The 24,894-nt window shown below is 38.5% G+C and overlaps 2 protein-coding genes across 13 annotated transcripts in view; both read left to right on the top strand.

Moving 5' to 3' along the window:
• The window catches only part of FGD4 (FYVE, RhoGEF and PH domain containing 4), a 117,929-nt gene extending 105,164 nt beyond the window's left edge, over window positions 1–12,765 (top strand). For all 8 annotated transcript variants that reach the window (XM_090144618.1, XM_031589823.2, XM_090144622.1 and 5 more), the window contains 6 exons: window positions 1,883–1,913; window positions 2,093–2,188; window positions 2,590–2,715; window positions 4,591–4,731; window positions 5,685–5,825; window positions 6,008–12,765. In XM_090144618.1, coding sequence (XP_090000744.1) covers window positions 1,883–1,913; window positions 2,093–2,188; window positions 2,590–2,715; window positions 4,591–4,731; window positions 5,685–5,825; window positions 6,008–6,265 — 793 coding nt within the window. In that variant the 3' untranslated portion in view covers window positions 6,266–12,765. The remainder of the gene's footprint in view (window positions 1–1,882; window positions 1,914–2,092; window positions 2,189–2,589; window positions 2,716–4,590; window positions 4,732–5,684; window positions 5,826–6,007) is intronic.
• A 7,253-nt stretch (window positions 12,766–20,018) lies between these two features.
• Window positions 20,019–24,894, top strand: part of DNM1L (dynamin 1L) — a 36,571-nt gene continuing 31,695 nt past the window's right edge. For all 5 annotated transcript variants that reach the window (XR_016468513.1, XM_031589818.2, XM_031589817.2 and 2 more), the window contains exon 1: window positions 20,019–20,270. Coding sequence is in view for 4 of the 5 variants with exons in the window: in XM_031589818.2 (XP_031445678.1) it covers window positions 20,169–20,270 (102 nt within the window). In the remaining variant the exon portion in view is untranslated. The remainder of the gene's footprint in view (window positions 20,271–24,894) is intronic.

Below are 24,894 nucleotides of genomic sequence, written 5' to 3'. Positions count from 1 at the left end.
AGGAAAAAGCTTTCCATTCAAATCTAGAAGACTTCTGGGATACAGGTTTTTTTGCTCTTAGTCACTTCCATTATCAATTGATGCATGTTTTTTTGCTAAGTATTTGGCAAGCAGTTATGCCACATCTCTACTTCAGTGGTGTAAAATGGCATCTTGTTGTACCAGTTGTGAAGTACTTTTTATTTGGAAGAAGAAAGCTACAACAAAGTAAGATTATTCTGGTATGTTTCCCAAATTATCAGTAATTTAGCTTATTGCATTAGTTTGAGAAGTACCCATCTTTGTGTTTTGTTTTATGAACATTTTTAGAATGCATTCAATCTGTACAAAGTTATGGGAAGAAAAAAAAAAGTACTAACTAAAATCTTATTAAAGTAGGTTATTCAAGTCTTGGTTAATATATGAGTATTTTGTGTACTCTATGCCTTAATATCCCCAATTCAGGAGTTTCTATTAATTGTGTTATGTTTAGTTTAGCCTTGGAATTTTCTTTACTAGTGTGCTTTTATTTATTTTTCAGAATACTATTTGAGGGTATTTTCCATCAGTAGTTTTAAATAGCTGGTAAATTATTTCTTTGAGAGGTTGCTAATCTGTTATGATGTTCAGTAGCTCGGCTTTTGTTTTTTTAGCGTAAGCAGGTAAGGAGAACTATTTTGTCTAAGACAGTTTTTCTACCTGATGTATGGATGGTAGGTGGAAATGGAAAATACTTGTTCGGGATTCTACTACTGAACAAATTGCAGTAATATTGGAAAACAATGTGTGAAGAGCCATTTTTATTGAGGTGTTGGACGTTAGGAAATACTACTTCTCTGAAAGGGTGGTCAGGCACTGGAATGGGCTGCCCAGAGAGGTGGTGGAGTCACCAACCATGGAGGTGTTCAAGGAACGTTTGGATGTTGTGTTGAGGGACCTGGTTTAGCGAGAACCATTGGTGATGGGTGAATGGTTGGACTGGATGATCCTGTGGGTCTTTTCCAACCTTAGTGATTCTATGATTCTATGATAAGTTGTCTTTCGCGTCCTTCATAGCAATCCATTACAAACTGAAATTTTGCACATCAGACATTATATGGCTACAGCAGTATTTTTTCCACATTGTTGCCCAGGTTGACCATTGCTTTCAAAAGGAGAGATATATTTTGGTGCTAATTCTCATCTTTATGACTTAAAGCTTGCAGATAAACTGTATTAGTTACCATCACTGTCCAGCAGTTTCTAATGGTGCTACTATTTTAAAATAAGTAACTTTTCTAAAGATTTGAATGTTAAAGTCCTATTAATGTATTTTAAAGAGAAATCTATCATACAAGGTTTAATATATTTCCTCTATCTAATCTATCTCATCTGTATGTTTTATCTGTACTTACTATTAAGTCATCTGTAGTCCATCCAAACATTAAAAAGGAAAAGTCAGCAATCTGGTTCATAACGTTGAAGAGTTTTGCTTTTATTTCAATCGGCTATTTTTATTGCCAGTGTAGAAAAATTTAAACAAAGCAACAAAAGCAGTAAGAAAATTATTTCCTATAAGGATGAAAATCTGGTCGATAGATATACAGGAGAAATGTGTGTGATGTGAACTTAGTAGTGCACGAAATGAGAGAACAAAGTACACCTACACCTAGATAGTTTGCATTTTTCTCCCTTCCTTTCTGTCCTGCTCTTTAAAAAACAAAAGAAATATTCAACAATGGGTGTACTATTATTTGTGAGTTGTTCTGTTTGTCTGTTTTAGTTGGACAGTTAATTAGCAGTGCTGTCTTATTTTGAATTAATGAAACTTAATTCAGATTCTTGGCTTTTGCAGGAAGTTGCTGATAGTGAAATAATGTTTTCTGAACTAGTTTTGGACTAATGTATCAAATATTTCTTTTAGTTCTGAACAAGACAAGGAAGAATGGATAAAGGTAAACCCTTCTACATTCTTCTTTTTTTTTTTTTTAAATGCGTTTTCACTGAGACAATCAAAAAGCAATGTTCGTATTTTCTGGCTGTAGTTTCCTTCTGCTAATCAATAAATGGTCTGAATGCAGACTGTCCATTAGAAGTGTAGTGTATTTGAGAACTTTTTCCATTGTTTCCCCAGGCGCTTCAGAATACCATAGAAGCTTTTCAGCAGAGGAACGAAACTTTCAGAAATGCTATTGCTAAGGAATATGAAGACATGCCTGTGGAGGTTTCTGTAAGTTGCTTTTATTCTTTTGTAACCCTATTAGTACCCATTTTGTTCTTCAATAGCTGGAAAAAAAAAATCAGAAGCAGCTTTGTTTTCCAACTAATCATCTTTAGAGCAAAGGAAGTACAAAGTAGTCATTTTGCTCGAAATTGTTTTTCTTCATAATGCCAAATCTTATAAATGAGTCTTTTTTTATTTTTCCCCTTGAAATGCATAACAGAGTATCCTTTCATTCGTGCATAATCATTTTTGACTGTGTTCTTTGTTATTTCTTGTATAGATTTCAAAATGCATCTAGAACTGTGTTTTGCCATTTCCGTTCCAGAGGAAGAGAATAATTATTTTCTCTATTAAAATTTCTGTACCACTGTTGTTTTTTTTTTTTCTCCTTCCCCTGCCCTCTTCAGAACGCTGAGCTTGGGAAGAGAGCACCAAGGTGGATCAGAGACAATGAAGTAACCATGTGCATGAAATGCAAGGAGCCCTTCAATGCACTGACAAGAAGGCGGCACCACTGCCGAGCGTGTGGACACGTAAGTACAAAACTGCTGTAGGTGAGCTGGCTTAGAAATGACTCTGAGCACTCAGCTGACTTCTGGTGGCTGTCTGTTAAACTGCAGTTTGTTACTGCACTTGTGACTCAAAGGAGAATCTGTGGATAGCACCCCGAAGAATCTTCTGTCCAAGTTAGTTGGCATAGCAAATTTGAAAGCAATTTGCAGCAGAGGAAAATGTGCATTTGTAGAAAAAAATCCTGAGTGCCTGTACAAACTGTGCTGTTACTTCCGAGTGGCCTCCACTGATTTCAACAAGTTGAAGATTGTTTAAATAGCATAAACCTGCATTACCTCTGATGGCGCTGGCTGCCTCCTGTTCCATTTTGTACCACCTCTCTCTTATTTGCAAGCAGATCATGAAGCAGTGCTGTTAAAGCATTTTCTTTGGGTAGTCTTAGAGCTTTTACCAGCTGATTTCAGTGTTCAATTCTGTGAACATACCTGAAGCGTAAGAGAAGGATAAGGTGGGAAGAAGAGAGTATTACTGCCATTTTCTGTATGTGAGGCTACAATAACACATCACATTAAAGTAATTAAACAACAGTGGTATGACGTAAGAGTTTTCAGAAGTTAATAAAAGAGCAAACATGCTATGCTTGTTTTTTGTTTTTCTTTTTCTTGCTAGTCAGCAGCTGTTCCTTTCTCCAGTAGATGGTAGTGCAAGCCCAGGTTTCATTTTTTTTATACAGGTTGTCTTGTATGGCTTCTTTCTAATGTTCATATGTCATGTGAAAGCTTATTGATTCACAGCTCTGCTTTTGTTCTTTGCTGAACACTAGAGACTTATTCAGAAGCTCAAACTTATTGATTACACAGTTGTCATCTGTTTTATTGCTTCCCAGATTGTTATATCTTAAAACTCCTCCATAATCTGAAGTTCATACCTTTACCCTTATTTCCCTTTTGGAGTTTGGACTCCTACTTGAATTCTAACACATCTCCTTCCATTTTAATTTTAAAATACATTTCTACTGGGAATTATTTTGGGTCAGTGAGAGTGTCTTTCCAGAAGTGAATAACTGGAAACAGAACCGAGTGTTCTCTATAGATACTGGCAGAAGGTAGTTAGCTAGATTACTACTACAGATCCTTGGCTCTTCATAGAATTTTGTTCAGGTCTTTGGGTTGTTCAAGTCCACTGATCTACCTTACTTTACTGAAATGGCTCTACTCACTATTTTATGCAGGGCATCTTTTTCAGCTGAAAGAACATTCCTGCAGGAAAATATTTCTAATGAAAGAACTTCCTTCAGATCTTCTTGCATTTCAATTCTTAGAAAGAAATATCAGCAGTGTAACATTTACTTACTTATGAATTTACTTAGTACTTATTACTTATTATTATTACTATAACTTATTACTCATGAACATATTCTGAAACTGTAAATTCAGTGTTTATTAACAGGTTAAAAATTAGACATTTCTGATGAATTTTAATTTTTTTCTCTCTTAAAGTACATCCCAGTTATGCATTTCTGGGGTTGTGTGGAAAACAAAATGGTGACTGTAACTTTTCAGGTTGATATGTAAAGAAAATGGGAGGCTCTCTTCCTGCAGTGTAGCTCGTCCTATATTCTAATTCTATTCCTATCTTTAATTTAAAGGTATAATTGAAAGACTAATAGGATTTTGTACAGAATTGTAATGTAAATAGTGAAGAACACTTCTAGTTAAGAATCAGTGACATAAATTTGGAAAAATACTATTTTCAATTAAACTATTTACAACATAATAGCCATTATTTTTCTTTTTCTTCATAACTGAATATTAACTTCTAATTAAATTGTTTTCATGAAATTTTATAAATACTTACAACTTACTTATATGTCTGTCTTTTCTTTTGTTTGGAAGGTGGTCTGCTGGAAGTGTTCTGACTATAAGGCACATCTTGAGTATGATGGCAATAAACTGAATAAAGTTTGTAAGGACTGCTATCATGTTATAATTGGTTGTACTGACAGTGAGGAAAAGAAGAAGAAAGGCATCTTGGAGGTATGTAATTTAAAAAATATCGGATGTGCATAACTGCAAGCAGTTTTGACTTATCAATAGATGAAAAATGGTAGCATTCTTGTAGGGATTTTTTGTGTTTGAGGGAAATAGAAGACACATGGATCAAATTCATCTAATGATAGATTATTTGTTTCACCATTCATCTGTCACAATTCTGCTACAGGACTCCACTAGCACACTAAATAGTCAAAAGACTGCTGTTTCTTGGCACGGTGGCTTTTTAAGGTAGCTGTAGAAACAACTGTCTGCATGCTATTTCTCATGACAACTAAGTGATTGACTACCCTGTGGTAGCTCTCAGACTGCATCAATACTGGGTGGGAAAGGAATAGAGCTAAGGAAGTATTAGCATGTAGTCATTTTGTGTTCTTCCTATTCTTCTCACCATCAACATTTAACCTGAGAAGCGTGCCATCCTGCCCTTAGATTTTGAGCAATTCACCTAATGTTCTGTCTATAATTAATACTTGCTTTCTTGTGTTATTTTTAGAATGCCTTTGCATTAGATCTTGTCATAGCATTTTGTTGCTGAAATAAAATGGTTGTCCAGTTGGATAGTCAGTAGCATTTCAATGCCTCACATGAAGTTAATTAGAAATAAAACCTTATTGTGGATACTAAGATACAGAGAAAGCCTTGTGGTAGGAGGAAAAATATTTAGCCATCTATAAGTGTGTAATCCAAAATTACTGGTGAAAGAAGGAACAGATTATGTTGCGTTAGAGGGTACATTTTGTGACCCTGTGTCTGTAATACTTATATAATCTCCCTAAGTCAGGTCATTCATTCATTATCTTACTTGCTCAAGCTCTTTTGCCGATATTGTCCAAGATGTGTTATGACTAGTGGTGTATTTTAGCCTTTCTGTTCTGTGGGTTTTAGCCTTTATTAATGAAAGCTTACCATCCTCTTTATGCCTTATGCTATCCTAGATTGAATCTGCTGAAGTCTCTGGAAATAGTGTCATATGTAGCTTTCTTCAGTACATGGAAAAATCAAAGCCCTGGCAGAAAGCATGGTGTGTTATACCTAAACAGGAAGCTCTTGTCCTGTACATGTATGGTGCTCCACAGGTAAGCCAAGAGGAAATAGAAAAGCTTTTAGTAATTATTGACATTGATATCTGAGGAAGAGAAATCAGATACCTTGGTAATGGAGGAAAGATGCAAGTTTGCCAGCTAGTGTAGTAAATGAAACACAGCATGCAGGCAAATTAATTGGCTGCTTCTAATCAGGTACTTCTCCTTCTTCTTAGGATGTTAAAGCTCTGGCTACCATTCCACTTCTGGGCTATACAGTAGATGACACACCAAGAAGTGCTGACCTCCCACACAGCTTCAAACTGACCCAGTCGAAGTCTGTGCACAGCTTTGCTGCGGACAATGAGGAACTAAAACAGAAATGGTTAAAAGTTATCCATTTAGCTGTCAAAGGTGAGACATCAGAATGTCAAAATGAACTGCAAGTGAATTTAGAAGAACAACCTGAATCTTCTAAAACGTCTGAATGCTGAAGCTCAAGAACACATGGTATTTTTTAAAAAAATCAATTGAATTTGTGGTTAACCTTTGAGGAAGGTTAACCTCTTAACCTTTCTTTGCTCAATCAAACAAAAAGAAAAAAACAAAAACACAACTTCTTACTACCATATATGTCTTAGCACTTTATGTTTGGGAAAAAATCTGGTCTTTCTTAGGGATTTCTTTCTTATATTTATGTTCTGTCAAGAAGAGTGATGTACAGGTCCATTTCAGAGACTTTTTAAAAATGTGAATACTATTAAGAATACCTACTAACTTTACCGTACTACTTGTTGATTGTGATGCAGATTTTCTTTTTGAAAGTTGCTATTTGATTCATGTTTGCTATCATCATGAGTGCAAATATTGAAGCTTCCTGGTTATGTATTAAGAGTCACAACAGGATAAAAGATATACCTCCACATTGCCAAAATAGATCTGTAGTTAAATATACAGGGATAGTTTGGTTTAATGTAAGTAGTTTGTAGGTTGAATTCCACAGATCTGTACATATGTTGTATTCATTTGTTTCTTTTTAATTAAAGTAATGCAAATTGCTTTTACAGGTATACTGGCTTTTAAAGTTTCAGTTTATCAAGAAAACAATATAATGATTTTCAGTCTAGAAAGGAATACATAAAAGATGAGAAGTATATAATATATGTACAGTATTAAAATGTACAATATTCGATTTTTGCTCTTATTTCCTGAGACTGGGTTCCTGTTAATGAATAATTTATTTAAAAAGCATGTTTTCTATTTGAAATTAAACTGTCCTAAATTAACAAATACTGTTCAGTGATTTGTTTTAATAGCTGACACTTAATAATCTTGATATTTTTACGCATTAAAAAAAATAGCAGTTAAGTGGCATGCAATGGACAAATAAGTTCCAGTTGTGTCTAAAGGAGTAGTCATTTTTCTTCAGTGTCCTACCACTGTTATCTTATAAGAGTGCAGTAGTTCATTACTGAAATGCAGTATGCAGATTGAGATAATCAGCAGATTCTGTTAATCTTCTGGGAACAGGTATTTTTGTTATTACGCTTATTGGAACAAAATAAGATTTTGAACCTAAATATTGTGATTTTTTGCAGAAGATTAGATACTATACTACTTATTTATGACAGCAGTCTCCAACGATGGCTGTTGTAATACGGAGACCGCTTTATATGCATTTAGTATGAAATATGAGCCTGCAAATCTTGAGGAAGGGAATTATCTAAGTTCTACAATCAACTTATCATGAGAGCATCCAGAAGTGTTACTTCTCAGTATAACTGCTGTCTGTATTTTAAAACGTAAGAAGCTGAAGAGCTCAGGTTTAAGTCCGGTTTTGTTGGTAACATGAGGGCAGATTTCAGTTATCACTTTTTATAATGAAATTTCCAAATGAAGTATTGACTAAACTCCCACTTTACTCTTTTTTTTTCAACACTAGAAGAAAAATACTCATTTTACTTAGCACTTAACAAAGGATTGTTAGAGTAAACTTTGTTTTTAGCATTGTACATACCTGAGTACACAGTGTACTTGCCATTTTTCAGTAAGAAAGTCACAACTTCATGTTGGTGGGCTGGATTTTGCTCTCACCTGCACAAATCCAAAATTTTCAATGGCTTTTAGACTTCAAAGCTTTACACTAGTGTTGGTAATAATCAGGGCATAGCATTGCAGGGCGCTAATTCTGCTGCTTACTGTGCATGTCAGTTCTGAATTCTTCCTTGGGTGCTCCACCTGTTCAGATTACTATGTTTATAATCCTTTTGTTTGTCATGCTTTTATCTGAAGTGCAAGCTCTTCTGTAATTTTTTGCAAAGTGATAAGTTACTTCTACTTCCAGCTGTATTCACCTTTAGTTTTGGGCGGCTTAGGGTGTTCAGGGTTTGTGTTGGTAAGTTCCATCAAATCTTCACTTGGGTCTCTGTAGCAACATGCTGTGTCTTGTGTATACCTTGGCAAGAAATAGGGTAACATTCAGACAGGCAAGGAGAGCTCACCATGGTCTTAGAAAGGGGGTATCTCCTGAAAGAATCTCCAATGCACATGTGGGATCTGCAGGGTCACCTTTTTATACAACCTCATGTATAAAAACATCACTTCCTACATTCAAGTTGTGGAGGGGTAAATCTACCTGAAAAGAGACCCTCGTCTTAAAAGATCAGATGGACTGAATTACACTCAATATAGTGAAACAATTGCAATCATTTACTACATTCTGTATTCTTAGATCTTGCAAATTTAATTCTGAGCCAAGTAGGAAGACCCATTTTCAGTGAAATAATTAGGAGAACATTAGAAGCAGCAATTTCTGGGCTGCTTTATTTTTATAGAGGTATTGACTATCTGAAGCTGCTTCAGTGGTTTCAGCATATCCCAGATTAAGCTCTGCATGTGGACATAATGTGGAATTAAATTAGCATTATTATTATATTATTAGCAGTAGTTACTTATTTGGATTTTAGCTTCATGTTCTATTTCAACAATTAAAGTTTATACAGCAGAATATTTTATTTACCCTAGCAAAAACTCATTCATGTTCTCTTAATTGCTTGGTCAGAATGACTACATCCTGACTGAGAAGGTAACAGCACACAAATGGGTGGTTCTCTGTGTATGAGAAGTTGCTTCTAGGTTTAACCACCTTAGCAGTTTTATGCCATTCTCCACAGATCAGCTCCCTCCCTATGGTATCCAAAGCTTGTTCTTAAAACTGCAAAGGGAAACATATTAAGTAGTAAGCACTGTGGCTTAAGTGTCATGACCAAAGCAGTCAAAGCCATCGTTCTGATACGGTGTAGGCTATTTCAATTTCAGCTGGTTGTTATTTTTTTAAGTATTTATTAGCGTGTGAGGAAAATAAAGCATAACTGAGCGTTCATTCATAATACATGGATGTATGTGAGTCGCTCTGCTGCATTATTTAAACTTTGTCATCCTGGTGTTCAGGAAATGCTCACTTCTACCTAAGAGTGATCAGCCTACAGTGCAATTTGAAACAGTTGAAGCAATTTTGTGTGATTTGTCTGTGTTCCAACAGAACAGTGGCTTAATTTTTACCATGATATTTGTTTGGAGCATATTATATTTTCAAAATGATGATATGATATTTTTCACCCTGTTATGGAAAGATAATATATTATGATGTCTACATCATTCTTCTAGGTCTTATACAAATTGTTTTTGGTATCAGGCAGTTGGGCTTAGTTAAAGAGCTGCTGTAAAACTGATAGCATCTAGTACTTTCAGATCACTTTACATTGAACAGTTCTGTTTATTCCAAAGGGTTTTAATTTTTATGTATAAAACAGATATTGAGAATAAAAAACATTATCTTCTATTTGGAGCAGAATATTAAACTGTTTAAATGCATGTAACATAGTTGCACCTTTTTATGCAAAACCGTCTTGAAGTGCTTTATCAATCTTCTCTAAATCCCTTTTATATAAAAGAGGCTTATTATTCTTCACATGTTTAAAATATGGATGAAACTAAGGCATGGATTAAATGTAGAATAAATACACTACCACTTGCATAAGTTTTAGTTGAGGTTAAGAATAGATGTATATTCTAAAGAGCTCTGAGTGGAGTCAAGAGAAAAAAAGATAAATATATATACACTTTAAAAATGTCTGGAAAGGATGTGGAAGCATCTGACAGGTTCTTGGGGATTCACTGTGGTTTTCGTTTTTTGTTTCTTCTTTTAAGTACTTCTCACCATACAACTAGTATAATAACTGGGCTGCTTTTCATATCGTGGTTAAATAAAATGAACAAATGGCAGTGGTTCCTTATACTGAAGAAAAGGGATTTCAAGAAAACAATTAGACATTCCACATAGAAATAATTCTGAGTAATTAAAAAAGAGCTTTATCTGTAGATATATTTTTGAAATCCTTAACGGGTGTAAACTACCATATACTCACTAGACTTAAATACACATGAAATCTACCTTACATTTTATAAAGACATGGGTGGAAAATCAGTATTACTCCGCTTTAAGACCTGCTGACATCCTATGTCTCATCTGGAATCACAGTGCTCAGCTGAACTTCTGAGTGGTTTCACTTGGAGACAGTTGGTGTAGGAGTGAGTGGAGACAGATGATAATCTGAAAATGATGGGAGTAAAGAAAGAATTTTGTGGCAGACTTAACTATCCTTAAGATAAATCCATTGGTAAAAGGGGGATCAGTCTTAATCTGTGGTGTACTCTTATTTGGAATTTGAACCAAGATATATGGAGTGATGTTTTTTCTGCATTCTGTGACCCTACTGGTATGAGGAATGCACCCATAGCTGACCTATAGGGCTGTAGTGAAGCACGTGTCTTGGATGAGTTTTAATCTGCTAGTCAGATTGCTTCCTAAATTCCTTTTCCGCTAACAGATCATAATAGTAACTTATTGTCTATGAATGTATACATACATACACATATGTATCTGTGTGTATATGTATATATGTGTGTGTGTAATGTTTGAGACTGTTGTTCATACGACCTGCTTCACGGAGTATTTTACTATCAAAAACACTGTGCTGCACTCAAAGTATAATCTATATTGATTGTGTTGAGCATGCTTTTCAGGAGAAAAAATTAAAAAAAAATTAACCTCCTTCTATGGCATGATTACTATTTCCAACTACACAAAACCAAAACAGACTAAATCCAGTAATGCATTCAGGCTGCTTCCTGTAAAACTTCGTGATTACAATTAGGCCCAGATTCATCCATGGCATTTTGCTTTCATCCCTTCATCCTAACACAAGAGAATGTAGAACTTATTTTCTCTGTACTAAAATTTCAGCAGATTTCCATCAACAAAACTTATTTTCAGCCTCTGCATAACACCAACCTACTTTGCTTTTTAGTTCATCCTTTGTATCATTAACTATGGTAAAAGCATTCAGAAAAAGTGGGGAAATTGTGTCAAAGCATTTTTGCAATAATGTGCCCTAAGAATTCTAAGAAAGAAGGCAGATTTGTTGGATACAGGGAATTGTTTGCGATAGAAATACTGTTTTGTTTTGTTTTGTTTTTCTATTAGCACACTCCCTATTCTGCAGCCCTAAAGGCAGATTAATACATTAATTTTAGTGGGAGCTGGATCAGCTGTAATGTGACATCAGAATTACAAGCTATGCATTGTAATTCCCCTTTATTATGAAAACATTATTTCTGATTTTAATTGAGAAACACTTTTTGTTTGTAAAAATAGTAATATTTGGAAGAGGTGTAAATTTATTCTGGTTTTGCAAATAAACTGAAGAATATTTAAAAGGTGAGATTTAAATGATGTTCGAAGTTGTGCAAATGTAAGTGGTCATTTTTATGGTCAAAAATATATGAATGTAAAATTGCAGATATTGTATATACTTTCTGTAATATATGTATATTTGGTTTTAAGGTGGGTTGAGAACTGTAAAAAGTAAGCACTTTAATTTCCATTGAATACTTAGAAAAAAAAAAAAATCCTGTAAAATAAAAGCATCATTCAATAAGCATTGTTGGCTGATTCTTTTTTGTAGTTCTCATGGTTGGTTGCTTTTGTCCACCTACTGTTTATTTTTCCTGCTGATGAAAACAGCATTTCCAGTTGTGCAAGTGATGGTGAGGAGCTATGTTTGGGAACAGGGTTACCTAATTTGCCAAAATAAAACCAGGGAGTGGAAGATATATTCCAAATATAGAAAGGGCTGTGTATAATCCTATGACATGTTAGACTGAGAAGACAAAGATGTTGCCTCAGCAATCCTTCACAGTTTACATCCAAAGCTGTATAATGGCAATAATAATGTTCTTTTCCATGATGGGGATGCTTTGAGAGTACTTTATGAGCAACCCAGTCCAGAAAAATTCAGTATGGCCCCATAGCACTCGAAGTGTTTCTTAAGCCCTGCTCTGAACAAAAGGGAGAAAAAAGACACCGAGCAGTTGTTCAGTGTAATCTCTTAGGCACTGAATTCAAGCAGGGTGAGGCAAAAGCAATCCATTAATTAGCAGGACTATGATCCTAAGCACAGACAACTTAGACTCTTTGAATTCATTCACTGGCTGAGCACAAATTCTGCCAGCTGAAGGCCTATTTAACCGCAGCTGCTTCTTTTCTAAGAGTGACTTAACAGAACCATCTGTTGTAGCCTCCATTTCCATTATCTGTGTGCACAGTGAACCTGTTCTGATTGCATCTTATTCATTGTTGGAGTTCTGAGTTGGGCACAGTGGTTCAGAAAGATTTCCCTAAAAATAAAGTGGAATGTTAATGGTGTTAATTTGTTAGTTCCTGTCTGGAATGAGTTGACCATAAGAATTTGTTTAGCCTCTGTTTTTTCTTCTGTTTGCAAACACCAGAAACAAATTCATATTTGAAACACCTAAGGTAAGCCTTCCCTCTCTACTTACATATTTATATCAGTAATTTTTCTGACTTCCTGTTCCTTTGTGAATAACTCTTTTTCAAAACCATTATGTTCCTCGGGTTAAACAGAATGCAGTGTGTTCTACATGGAGATAAGAAGAGCAGAATTTTCCTTAAAATGTACTTTAATGAGAAAATAATGATAACATTCAGATAACAGGAAAACCATAATCACAACTCCTAATTAATTCCTTTATATTGACAGGCTTAATAAGCACTGTCTACTTCATAGTAAATTGTTCTTGATAAGGAGTCTTATCGAGCATGGGGTTGGTCTGGACAGTAGACCTTGTCTCCCCTGAGTCAAGGTAAAAGCTTGACCAATACTGCCTCAGTCCCAAGAAAATTCAGTGGGAATGTGTGACTGCTTCCTGATATGGGGGCCTCTGGTAAACAGAATACTTGAAACTGTTTTTCATTTTAAAAAGATTGGTCTGAAAGGTGTTGTGGTGTCTCCAATGAACAAGAGGAAGAACCTTATGATTAACACTCTCACATCTGCCTCCTTGGCCCTAACTCTGACAGTTTTTCCCCTGTCAGACCCAGTTCATGTGGTAAATCAGGATACACCCAACAGAGTTTATTTGCCTAAGATCTAGTCCATGATTGTATTGCCGTATCTGTTTTAAAACATAGTGTTCAGGTGTCATGAGCAGACTTGTCTATCTCAGACTCTCACACTTCTTTGTGTTACAGCATATTTTTCAAATGACTTTTCCTGATGGAAAAGTCACATCTACCTAGGTAGATGAAGGCCTGGGCCTAGATACCCAAACTCCCCACGTGAAATTTCCTCTGCACTATCCTACATAAGTGGAAGACTCCAGACTTGTCTAGATTTGGTTTGCGCATTTGTGATATTAAAGTAGCCAATAATTTAAGAAACAGAAACGGCCTTGGGAGCAGAACCTAGGATTACTCTCTCTCTGTTCTTTGATCTTGCATAGCCTCATATTCTCAACTGCGCCTTCTCAGAGGCAGACTATCTCAGCAGTCTTGCATGGGGAACATGGAAATGAACTCTCTCTTGGGTCTTTAGACTGGGCTTTAGACTGGTTTCTACTTCATGCAGAAGCCTTTCCAGTCTGTGAAATTTAACGAATGGCCCAGTGATGGAAGAAGATAAGATTACAATTGTAATTCAGTTTAGACCTACATAACTATGTAGAACTACCTGCCTTGCCTGTTCTGGCTTATTGGTGTGTTTCTCAGCTTGTAAAAGAGAATCCAAATCTTTTAGCTCAAGGCCAGCAAGACTTACATAAGACCTATGTTATATTCTGGAATTCGGTTTCAGGCGGGCAATTAGCTGGCCCTATTGACTAAATGTTCTTCTGTTTCATATGAAAAGGCTTTCATTGGTGCAATCCAATACAACTCTTTGGTGCTAAGGCATGGCAGTAAAGATATTGGGTCCACTTCAGAATGACAAATTTGTCCTGAACTGAAAAGCTGAGGTAAACCATAGAATCATAGAATCACTTGGGTTGGAAGAGACCTCAAAGACCATCTCGTTCCAGCCCTCCTGCTGCAGGCAGGGTTGCCAACCACCAAATCAGGCTCTAGAGGTATCTATTAGTCTTGTACACAGACTATGATGACATAAACCACATGCATTCAATCATTATATTTCCAGTTTAAAATAGTGCCAATCGCAATATAAGAAGGAGCATGCATAAGAAAGTTTGTATTATAATAGATAAATAGAGACAGTGTTCTTTTTGGCATACTATATTATCTTAACATACGGCCAAAAAAGACCACAGGAGACAGTCTTCTTAAAATAACAGAAGCAGAAATAGGAGTTACAAGGCTCTAGTGCTCCTGAATGCCAGCAAATCTGTTGCATCTTAATTCTTAGATGGGGTATATTTTTCCTTTCCTTTCTAGTTATATTTGTATAGTTGAAGGCTAACTAAGTGTGCACTGTATTTTTCAATCAAGGAAAATTCTGTTTGCTATTCCCTAAAGTCTGGCCACCCCAACTGAGGAGGGGACGTAGGGGAGAAATACTCTGGTACAGCAGTCTAGGCTTATAAGGAGATTATTTTTATCAACAGCCAAAACTGTTTCCTCTCACTGGCCTTTTCAGAAATGCTGATGTACTACAAACACTTATCAGAATGCTCCGTCTTTGTTATTGATTAATCAAGCTCTGAATGCTTGGTTTGCCCTCTGGCTCTTGGTTTCTGTTCCCTGTCCCCTCCTTAACATAAAAGCTGCTATCATTTCTGCAAACATATTTTGAGAGGCTGTGTGATGTCTCAAATTTCCATATATTTAGATACATAAATTCCCTGTAAATACAGTGAAGAATAAAAGGAACAATCAGTTGTTTACCTCTTACAGTTTGTTTGGCAAAGATGCCTTTCTGCCTCAGAGTTACTTTGTTTTGCAAGAGACTGAATCTCACTATAGATAACACAAAACTCGGCAATTGTATCAGCATTGTGACCTTCTTATCACTGGATGAAATGTGAGGACAAGCTTGCCTTGCCAAATCAGCAGAACCCCTGGACTAGAGATTGGAAAATTCAGATTTCTGACTCTTTTGGAAGAAGACAAAAGTTTCAAAGGTGTCAGCTTGGGCAATCCATATAGAACACCCCAAAAGGGGCAGTCTACAAAGGAGTTCAGGAATTCATTTCTCGTAATGGCGCTTGCTGTGCAGATGTCTGGTGCAAGTACTATCAAGAATTATTGCATGAGTGTGGCTCTGAAAGTGATGCCTCCTATTTTATTATATTGGCCTACAGCACTGGAGGCAGATGGTGGTGGTATGGCAGTAGAGGTTGAACCTTCCCACCAATATTCCATTCATTCCATTTTGTTGCGGCGTGACAGATGGCAGCAGAGGGGTAATCTGACAAAATGGTGTCTGACATGGAAGTACATATGAAGCAAAGTGATGTTATTGAATTCTTCTGCAGAAAAAATGGCACCCATTGTCATTCATTGATGCTTGTTGAATCTTTATGGACCCCAAACAGTGGATGTGAGCACAGTGAGGCAGTGGATGGTACGTTTCAGCGGTGGTGACAGCGATGTGAAAGGCAAGCCATGTTCCATACATCCATGCACAGCTGTCACATCATGAAATGAAGACCGTCTCAATCAGCTGATCCACACAAATCAGCAGATTACAAGCAGGGAACTGTGCGCAGAGCTGAATATCAATTTCATTGCGTTGAAAATGATGGTGGCAACATTGGAATATCACAAATTTTGTGTGGGTAACACAAACCAATAAGAGGCTGAAGGTAACAGTTTCCAGGATCATATCATTAACAGTGACAGAAGGTGGTGTCACCACTGTGAGCCAGTCAGAACAGCAGTTCATGGAGATCTGGCAAAATGGAAATTCTCCATCAAAGCAGAAGTTCAAGATGCATTACTCAGATGGTAAAATTTTGTGTGCTGTCTTTTGGGATGGGAAAAGGGTGATCCTTATGGATTTCCTGGAACTCAGACAAACCATCAACTCTGACTACTATATTACTACACTGACTAAGCTGAAGGCTCAAACTTCCAGAGTCAGGCCAGGAAAGATGATAGCTTTTATCTTGCAATGCCATAATGCCAGGTGGCATACCAGTATGAAGATCACACTGTCAACCTTGGTTGGACTGTCCTACCGCATCCACCATATAGTCCAGATTCAGCACCTTCTGACTTCCGTCTGTTTGGACCAATGAAAGATGGACTGTATGGGCAACATTTTCCTAGCAACTACACTGTCATTGCAGCTGTGAAACAGAGGGTCAACTTCCACTGGTGCAGATTTTCATGAGTGTGGCATGCAGGCCTTTATTTATTCCTGGCAAAAACGTGTAGCTTATGGTGGTACCTACACTGAAAAGTAGTGTTTTGTACTGAGAATTTGCTCTATCATATAGTGTTCTTGTGCTCTTTGTTTCTGTTGTAGTTTCCATGGAAATAAATAAGAGGCATTACTTTCATGGTGTTCTATGTAGTTACAGCTGTGGTGAAGTGTCTCAGAAGGATACAAAAACATAATTCAGTTTCATTTCACATAAAAAACAGGCTCTGCTGGACCCATATAATCTCTATATTGCACGATTACAAAAGGTGATAGGAATAAGGAATAAGGAATAATTTACAAAAATATTTTGCCAATGCTTTTTGTTCAGTACTAAGTAGCATGGCTATGTATACAGTGCAAATGTTACATTACTGAAATTTTAAAATGTGGTTATCAAATATTTCTTTCTCTAGACAAATATGACAGCAAGGAAGTAACTGTCATGTTAGCTTGTGGTTTTCTTGTCTGGCATGAAGTCATTTAATAGCTCTTCTCAGAATGTCAGTATAAGGAGATTCTAGCTGTCTGAGTTAAAAGAAGCAGCTGATGATGTAAAACTGTATAAGGAAATTCATACCATGGAAAAGGAGGACTGGAAATTTTGTTAATTTTGTTCTGACTTCAGACACGAAAACAAGCAATAATGAAATTAGGACACAAGAATTTCAAAGCTGACACCAATTTTTTTTTTTTTTTTTTCAATATGCATAATTAGATCATAAAATTTACTATTTACAGGATGTTGCTGCAGCCAAGAATTTTACTCGATAGCACACAAAAAAATATTATATGGTATAATGCAAATAAAACAATCTGGTTTCAAGTAACGTTGATAAAACAGAAAACATATTGATCTGTCTACTTCAGATTTTATAGACAAAATCAAAATTATTTAATACACAGGATTGTAATCAGAAGATCTTATTACTGTATTTTTATAATTTTCCCAGAAATGCTGGTGCTTAACATTCTCAGAGATGACATTCTGAGGTAGATTTATATCAGGTCAGATTCAGTGCGTCAGTTCCTGTTTTCTTATTAATTAACCTTTAGTAAAAACCAGTCTGTCTACTACTGCCTTTTATCAGATCTTGGAATTTCTTGCTCTGTACAATGTATGTCTATTAAGGAAATTAGATAATTAGAGCTAGAGATGGCCACTGCTTGCTAAAATGATTATTGCTTTGGTGCAGTTGCTCTGGGTTGAGGTAAGTGCTGGATTTGCTAAGTTGGTAATAGACACAACATTTTATAGTAGATGTATTTTCAGAACCCACTTTTTAGCCAGAAATAGACAATATGGTAAGATTTTCTTTCTCATGTTTCCTAATCTTATGTCTTTAGTCCTCTCTTCTTGCTTCTCTTCTGTTCATTAATTCATTTCCTCCATTTAAGTTGTGGGTCTCCATGTGGGTATAGTGTCCTTGATGGTATTTTTAACATCTCTGCTGGGAAGGTTAAGTTATCTCTACACATTTTGGCAAATTATATTTTCACTGTGTTCTACATGAAATATTACACTGATTAAATTCTAAGGATAGCCATACTAAAGGGAAAGCACAGAGTGCTTTTGCTTGATACTCGCCCAGCTTTCAACCACTAGTAGCTCAGAAACATCCAGAGCTAGGTTTAATTTTCACATACTTATATATTTATATGCAATACATTGTATTAATTATCCTAATTGCTCTGAGAGCAATTGGCTTTAGCACACCTAAAGCTAATGGGTGAACCTTCTAGATAATTGTGACTGCATGACTATGATAAGAGCCCATCCTGCTTTCCTTCTTGCCAACAAGATGATCATTCTCATCCTTCTGTACGTATTTTTGCTTGTGTTAATCATCTCCCTCTGCACTGAATAAACTCATATTTTGAATGTTACTGTCTGCTTAGCCATCTTTTTGCTTTTATCATGAAATACCAGTCCTGTAGCAAGCAGTGTGAAAATTCCTGGGTAAGAATACAAAATTCTGTTGTAGAGATGTATAAATAAAAGCATATTCCTTTTGTATGTTGTTTCTTCCAACATTTGAGGGTTTTAAGAGATGAAGACTAGAAAAGACTAATTTGTACACATACGATTTCAAGTTCTAAATTCATCCGGAATTTAAAATTTTGAGAAGCATTTGTATTCTGTTGGCTTACAAGAAAGGACAAAGCTGCTTTACAATTCAGTGCTAGCTTGCTCACAGTTCAGTTTTGAGACAATGCATTCTCAGGAAAGACATTTAAAGATCAGATAGCTTTATTTGTTGTGATCTTGCATCGCAAATCGTTCTCTGGTTTTATTCTACCTTTTTGTACAAAGCAGCTGAGTGTTAGATCTCCCAGTGATCCACCTCCCACACCTCAGCAGACATCTCATCCAACCCTTCTATTATCCATACTAGGGAAAAAATTTCAGATGAAGAGATGAGCTGACTCACAGCACAAACAAAAATACTCACATACACACACACACAAAAGAGAAAACAGAAGAAACGTAACATCTTTAAAACTGTCCATTACAGTTCTTGGTATGTGAAGAGGATTAGGAAAATATTCCTTCTGCTGCATACTTTAGAGGAGCTGACCTTGTCTATTTGTTCTTTATTTGTTTGTTTGTTTGTTTATTTTTCTCCCCTTCAGGTGATGCTTTTTCTCTGTTCCCATCGCATTGTTTTCCTGCTCGCTTGGCTCTGTGAGGTGGGCTCTTGACTGACTTGGTCGTTTTGCCATTGGGCACCTCGTTGCATTTGGGCACGTGTTGGGCACATGTTCCTGCTTTTTGAGGGTTTCCAGGGATCTTCTAGAGAGAACCCAGTGGAAGACCACAAAGATGATGTGGGCCTGGAGGATCTCAGCTGTATGAGGAAGGGCGGAAACCCATGGAGCAGTTCGGCCTGGGGAAGAGATGGCTGAGGGGAGATGTTATCACTGTTCATGACTGTCTAAAGGGCAGGTGTCTGGTGATTGGGGCCAGGCTCTTTGGCGGCGCCCACTGACAGATCAAGGGGGAATGGATGCAAATGAGAACACACGAAGTTCCATGTGAACACAAGGAAGATCTTCTTTTCTGTGAGGCTGACGGAGCACTGGAACAGGCTGCCCAGAGAGACTGTGGTCTGGTCTCCTCTGGAGATATTCAAAACCTGCCTGGATGCTTTCCTGTGTAACAGACCCTGCTTTATTACGGGGTTGGACTAGGTGATCCCCAGAGGTCCCTTCTGATCACAGCGACTGTGTGATTCAAAGCCCAGTGCCCCGAATGAACGCGGTGGGTGTGCTGACAACTGCCTCCAGTGGGTTGCGGCAGGGCCTCGGCCCGCGGGCCACACGGCTGCTGGTGACGAGAATCAGCTTTATTGCAAGAAAAGATTAAAATCCGAGGCTGAGCTGCGACGCGAGACCACGGCAAACCCGCCGTGCGACCCGTAAAGGCCTTCGGCCCCGAGCGTCTCCCTCCCGCACTACAACTCCCGTGGTGCCCCGCGGCGCTCAGCCCGCACTGCCCGCTGGGGGCCGCGCCGTGCGCGGGGGCCGGCGCCAATGGCGGCAGGCGGAGGAGGCGGCTGACGGGAGCCGCTGCCCGTCGCGCCCATTCATCGCCGACGCCTTCCCCGGCTTTCTCTCTTCCCCCGGCGCCGCCGGGCTGCCCGCCGCCGCTGCCGCCGCCATGGAGGCGCTGATCCCGGTGATCAACAAGCTGCAAGACGTCTTCAACACGGTGGGGGCCGACATCATCCAGCTGCCGCAGATCGTGGTGGTGGGCACGCAGGTGAGGCGGGGGAGGGACGGGACGGCGGGCGCGGCCGGGTCTCACCGCCCCGGGCTGCGGTCGGGGCGTCCCCCGTTCCTCCGGGGCCGCCGACCCGCGGTCTCCGTTTCCAAGGGCACGGGGGGACGAGGGCGGCCGGGACGCCCTCAGCTGTGCCCGCGGCCCCCCCCGCTCCGCTGGGAGTGCCTCTGCCGCCGCCCTCCTTCCCCGCCGCTCCCCGGGAGCCGTTGTAACGGCCGCGGCTCTCTCCGGGGCTTCCTCCCGCCCTGAGGGCCGCCGAGTGCGAGGATGGAGAGCGGAGGGACGGCACCTGCGGATGCCGGCCGTGCTCCGGGTTCGCCGAGCTGTTCTTCCGCCTTTGGGACCTCTTTGTCTCGGTTAATGATTGGCAGCGAGAGCGGCTTGACTTGGCGTTACAGCCCATGTGTCCCAGCCTGTTAACGCTGCGAGGCTGTACGAGCAGCTCCAGACCCTTCAGATGTGTCCGAACGGGACGCTGTTCCTCAGCAGAACTTCTGGCAACACAGCATGCAGGATGGGAGCAGTGGCAGCCGTGGGAGAAGTGAAAATGAAACAATGAAACATTAAACACGTCCAAAACTTGGCGTTAATACATCATCTTCTTTCTTTTTATTTATTGAATGTATGCCGTTACTTGACAATAGTAGGCTGACGTCAAGAGAATTGTGCTGGCGGCTCTGCGGCCAGATGTCATTACATGGCTTTGAAGGCACCGACTGCAGGCTTAAAGCTGAAGCATGGCACGGCTTTCCTTAAAGCCAGTCATGGTGTGGAACTGGTTGTAAGGCAGTCAGCTCTTCCTTTGCTTAGCCAACATCAGTCAGGTGGTTCAGAGACTCAGCTGCTTTAGAAAAGAGGTCCAGAACACTGGTACTGAGGAGGAGACTTTGCGCTGGTCGGTTATATCAGGTCCTTCATTTCTGGAGAGCACAGGAGCCCATCACTTTATAGAAACTTCCAATCCAATTTACATTAACAGTAATGCCAGTAAGTTGGTTTTGTTGTTGTCAGTGCTGTTTTTGTTTATTTCTCTATCAGAAAGGTGTGAGGCAGAGGTGTGACATTTTTATATGTGGAATTCATGGAAGTATTCTTTTATGCTTCATTCTGATGTGCTGAAGTCTCTTGTAACAACCTTATTCTAGTTAATTTTTCAAAAGTACATGGAGTATGTAAGACTATGTTCACATATGAAGGCTACTTTGAAAGTAATGCCTCCTGTTTTATCATGTTGGCCCACAGTGTCAGAGGTGGATATAAGTGCTACGGCAGTAGAAGTTGAACCTTCTCACCAATATTCCATTCATTACATTTTGTTGCGGCATGACAGATGGCAGCAGAGGGGCTGTCTGACTAAATGGTCTTTGATATGGAAGTGCATATGAAACAAACATGGAGAACTGAATTTCAGAAAAAATGTCACCCATTGTCATTCATTGATGCTTGTTGAACATTTATGGAGCCCAAACAGTGGATGTGAGCACAGTGAGGCAGTGGATGGCAGTGATGACAGCGATGTGAAAGGCAAGCCGTGTTCCATACATCCATGCAAACAGCTGTCACATCATGAAATGAAGACCGTTTCAATCAGCTGATCCACACAAATCAGCAGATTACAAGCAGGGAACTGTGCGCAGAGCTGAATATTGATTTCATTGCATTGAAAATGATGGTGGCAACATTGGAATATCACAAATTTTGTGCTAAGTGGGTCCCATGAGTTCTCACATAGCAACAGAAAGAACAGCATATGCAAGTTTGTCAGGACCTTTTGAACCAGTATGACGTGACAGTTTCCTGTATCGAATCATTACCACTGATGGGGCGTGGTGTCAACACTAGGAACCAAAGTTAAAATGGCAGACCATGGAGTGGTGACATTAACTTTTTCAATGGGAATTTAACAGGACACAGCCCTTAGTGGATAAAGTGATGCGCATTGTCTTTTAGGATGGGAAAAGGGTGATCCTTTTGGATCTCCTGAAACCCAGACAAACCATCAACTCTGACCACTTCATCACAATGCTGTCTAAGCTGAAGCTTCAAACTTCCAGAGTCAGGCCAGGAAAGAAGACAACCTTTCTCTTGCAACACCGTAACACCCAGCCTCATACCAGTTGGAAGATCGTGGAGCTCATTGCCGTTCTATCCCAAACTGTCCTACAATACCCACAGTATAGTCTGGATATGGCTTCTTCTGACTTCCATCTGTCTGGACCAATGAAAGATGGACTGTATGGGCAACATTTTCCTAGCAACTACACTGTCATTGCAGCTGTGAAACAGAGGGTCAACTTCCACTGGTGCAGATTTTCATGAGTGTGGCATGCAGGCCTTTATTTATTCCTGGCAAAAACGTGTAGCTTATGGTGGTACCTACACTGAAAAGTAGTGTTTTGTACTGAGAATTTGCTCTATCATATAGTGTTCTTGTGCTCTTTGTTTCTGTTGTAGTTTCCATGGAAACAAATGGGAGGTATTATTTTCATGGAGACCTATGTATATTTGACTTGAGTAGTCTACCCTTCAGTATTAATACCCTTTTGGTGTTGAGACTGGTAAGGTATACTGGTACTGTATCTTTTAGGAGACCAGCTTGAATGCCTTTATATACCTCAGGAAAATATGTAACAAAACATATGGGAAATTGTATCCTAATTTTGTTCTTTTGTTTTAGTCAGGATTCCTGGAAAATATAATTGTCTTCATGTACATAGGGATTCTATGGTTATTTTATGCAGTTATTTTATACTTAAGATTGTATTGTTTTAGTAGTTTCAATCTCATTTATGGCAGACCAGATTTCTGGAGATGTCTCACATATGTCCTTAGAGCTGACAGTTTTGCTGCAGGGAGTTGGCTTCCATGTGTTTTTGAAACCTGCCTTTTAACAATGTTGTTCCTTACGATATTTTTGGTTAAGTGCTGTGTGACTCAAAGCTTTTCCCATAGTTGATTTCTTTGTGGCCTCAGGCATATGCAGTCTTTACTTTTTCTCCTTTTTATAATACTTACAGTTTTGAATTTCACTCCTCCGTTTTCCTTTGTGGAAACAAGTGCAGTTGGTTGAAGTTTCTATTGCTCTCTGATTTCTCCTACTATTTTTCCTTGTTTGCCTGTTGCTTTTCTTGAACGACCTCTCTACACATTCAGCAAAGAAAAGCAAATGTAGATTTTTGTTGTTCCTTATTAGCTATGTTCTGTACCTCTTTGCTATACTTCTGTTGTGTTTTATGCTTATATCTGCCTTCAGTTCTCATTGAAGTACCCCAGATTAATTCTTCCTTTTCTAGCCATTGTAGAGTTAGTAATCATGTATAATCCTTCCTTTCCTTGAGAAGTTTTTTTCCATGTCAACTTCCCCCTAGGATTCATTTTGTACAGTCCCTCTGTTTTGAATGAATGACGGATCCTAGTTTTTCCTTTTTCTGGATAGGTTTGGATGCTGATTACAAAGCATCCCCCACAAATGTTAGACATTTAATGACCTCTTGCCCTTTTTTGTGTAGTGTTCCTATGACTTGCTCACCTGAGAATTCCATCTTGTTTTCCACACAAAAATTGTAAAAGTCATCTCTGTACCCTGGTATGGAATCTGTTAAGAAAACTGTGGACTGCTGCTGATAGGACTTACACTGCCAACTTTGTATTGCTATTTTAGGGTTTTGCTGTCCTTCCCAGATATGTGTGCTATTTTTCCTGAATCAGTATTTCAGTTGCCACCTTACAGCTGTGTTGTTGAAATGCAGAATGGTGTTCAGACTGGGAATAGTACACAAATGGTATTGTGACCTTATGATGTGCTTTATACCAGGGCTTTGCTTTATGATCCATGTGAGGGTTAATGAGGTTTTGTTGAGGTGCCTCAACCAAACACATAAAGTTAAAATGAGAAGCAGGGAAGAACAATTGAGTATGGCCTTTTATGACCTACATTACAGAAGAGAGTATGACTTTAGAATAAACATCAACAGAATTTGTGCCTTGAGATGTGTAGAAGTGAATTCCCTTTTTCTTTTTTTTTTTCCAGGTTCTTTAATTCTTGGCATCTCTTTTGGGTTTCTAGAAGTCGTTGACCTAGATATGTACTAACATTAGTGCCAGTTCTGTAACAAAGGAGTTCTCCTAATACCACTGTTATTTTAGAAAGGAAGAAGTTGTGCTTTGCGGTGTTGATTATAATAGAGACTTCATGATGAAACTGCTTGAATAACCAGCTGCAATTCACAAAGGGATTTTGAAAAGACCTTTCAAGTGGACATTTATGTGTAACTGAAGACTGAGTGACAGTAAATGCTATTTTGGGACTTCCAGTGTTGAAGTATCTTACAGCACTTAATGTAGTTTGGTCTGTTGGATGCTGCCATCCAAAGGAGCTGTTTCTTAAGGCTCTATGATTTTGCACAATTTCATTTTTTTACATTTTTATTTTTGCATTTTATTTTATGCTGCACAGAGCTTCAGTGCCCTTCCCTGCAGAGAAGGGACTTGGTTCATCCAACAGCACGTCATTTTGTTGGCAAAAAGACAGTTCTAAGTGAAGGAAACTCGAGGTTGCGCCAAACAACTGGGAAAGCTGTGTGTAAACTCAGTCAGGAATGGG

This window comes from Phasianus colchicus, chromosome 1, assembly GCF_987193195.1.
Source record: "Phasianus colchicus chromosome 1, bPhaCol1.hap1.1, whole genome shotgun sequence".
NCBI lineage: Eukaryota > Metazoa > Chordata > Aves > Galliformes > Phasianidae > Phasianus > Phasianus colchicus.
This window is presented reverse-complemented; position numbering and strand designations above follow the sequence as displayed.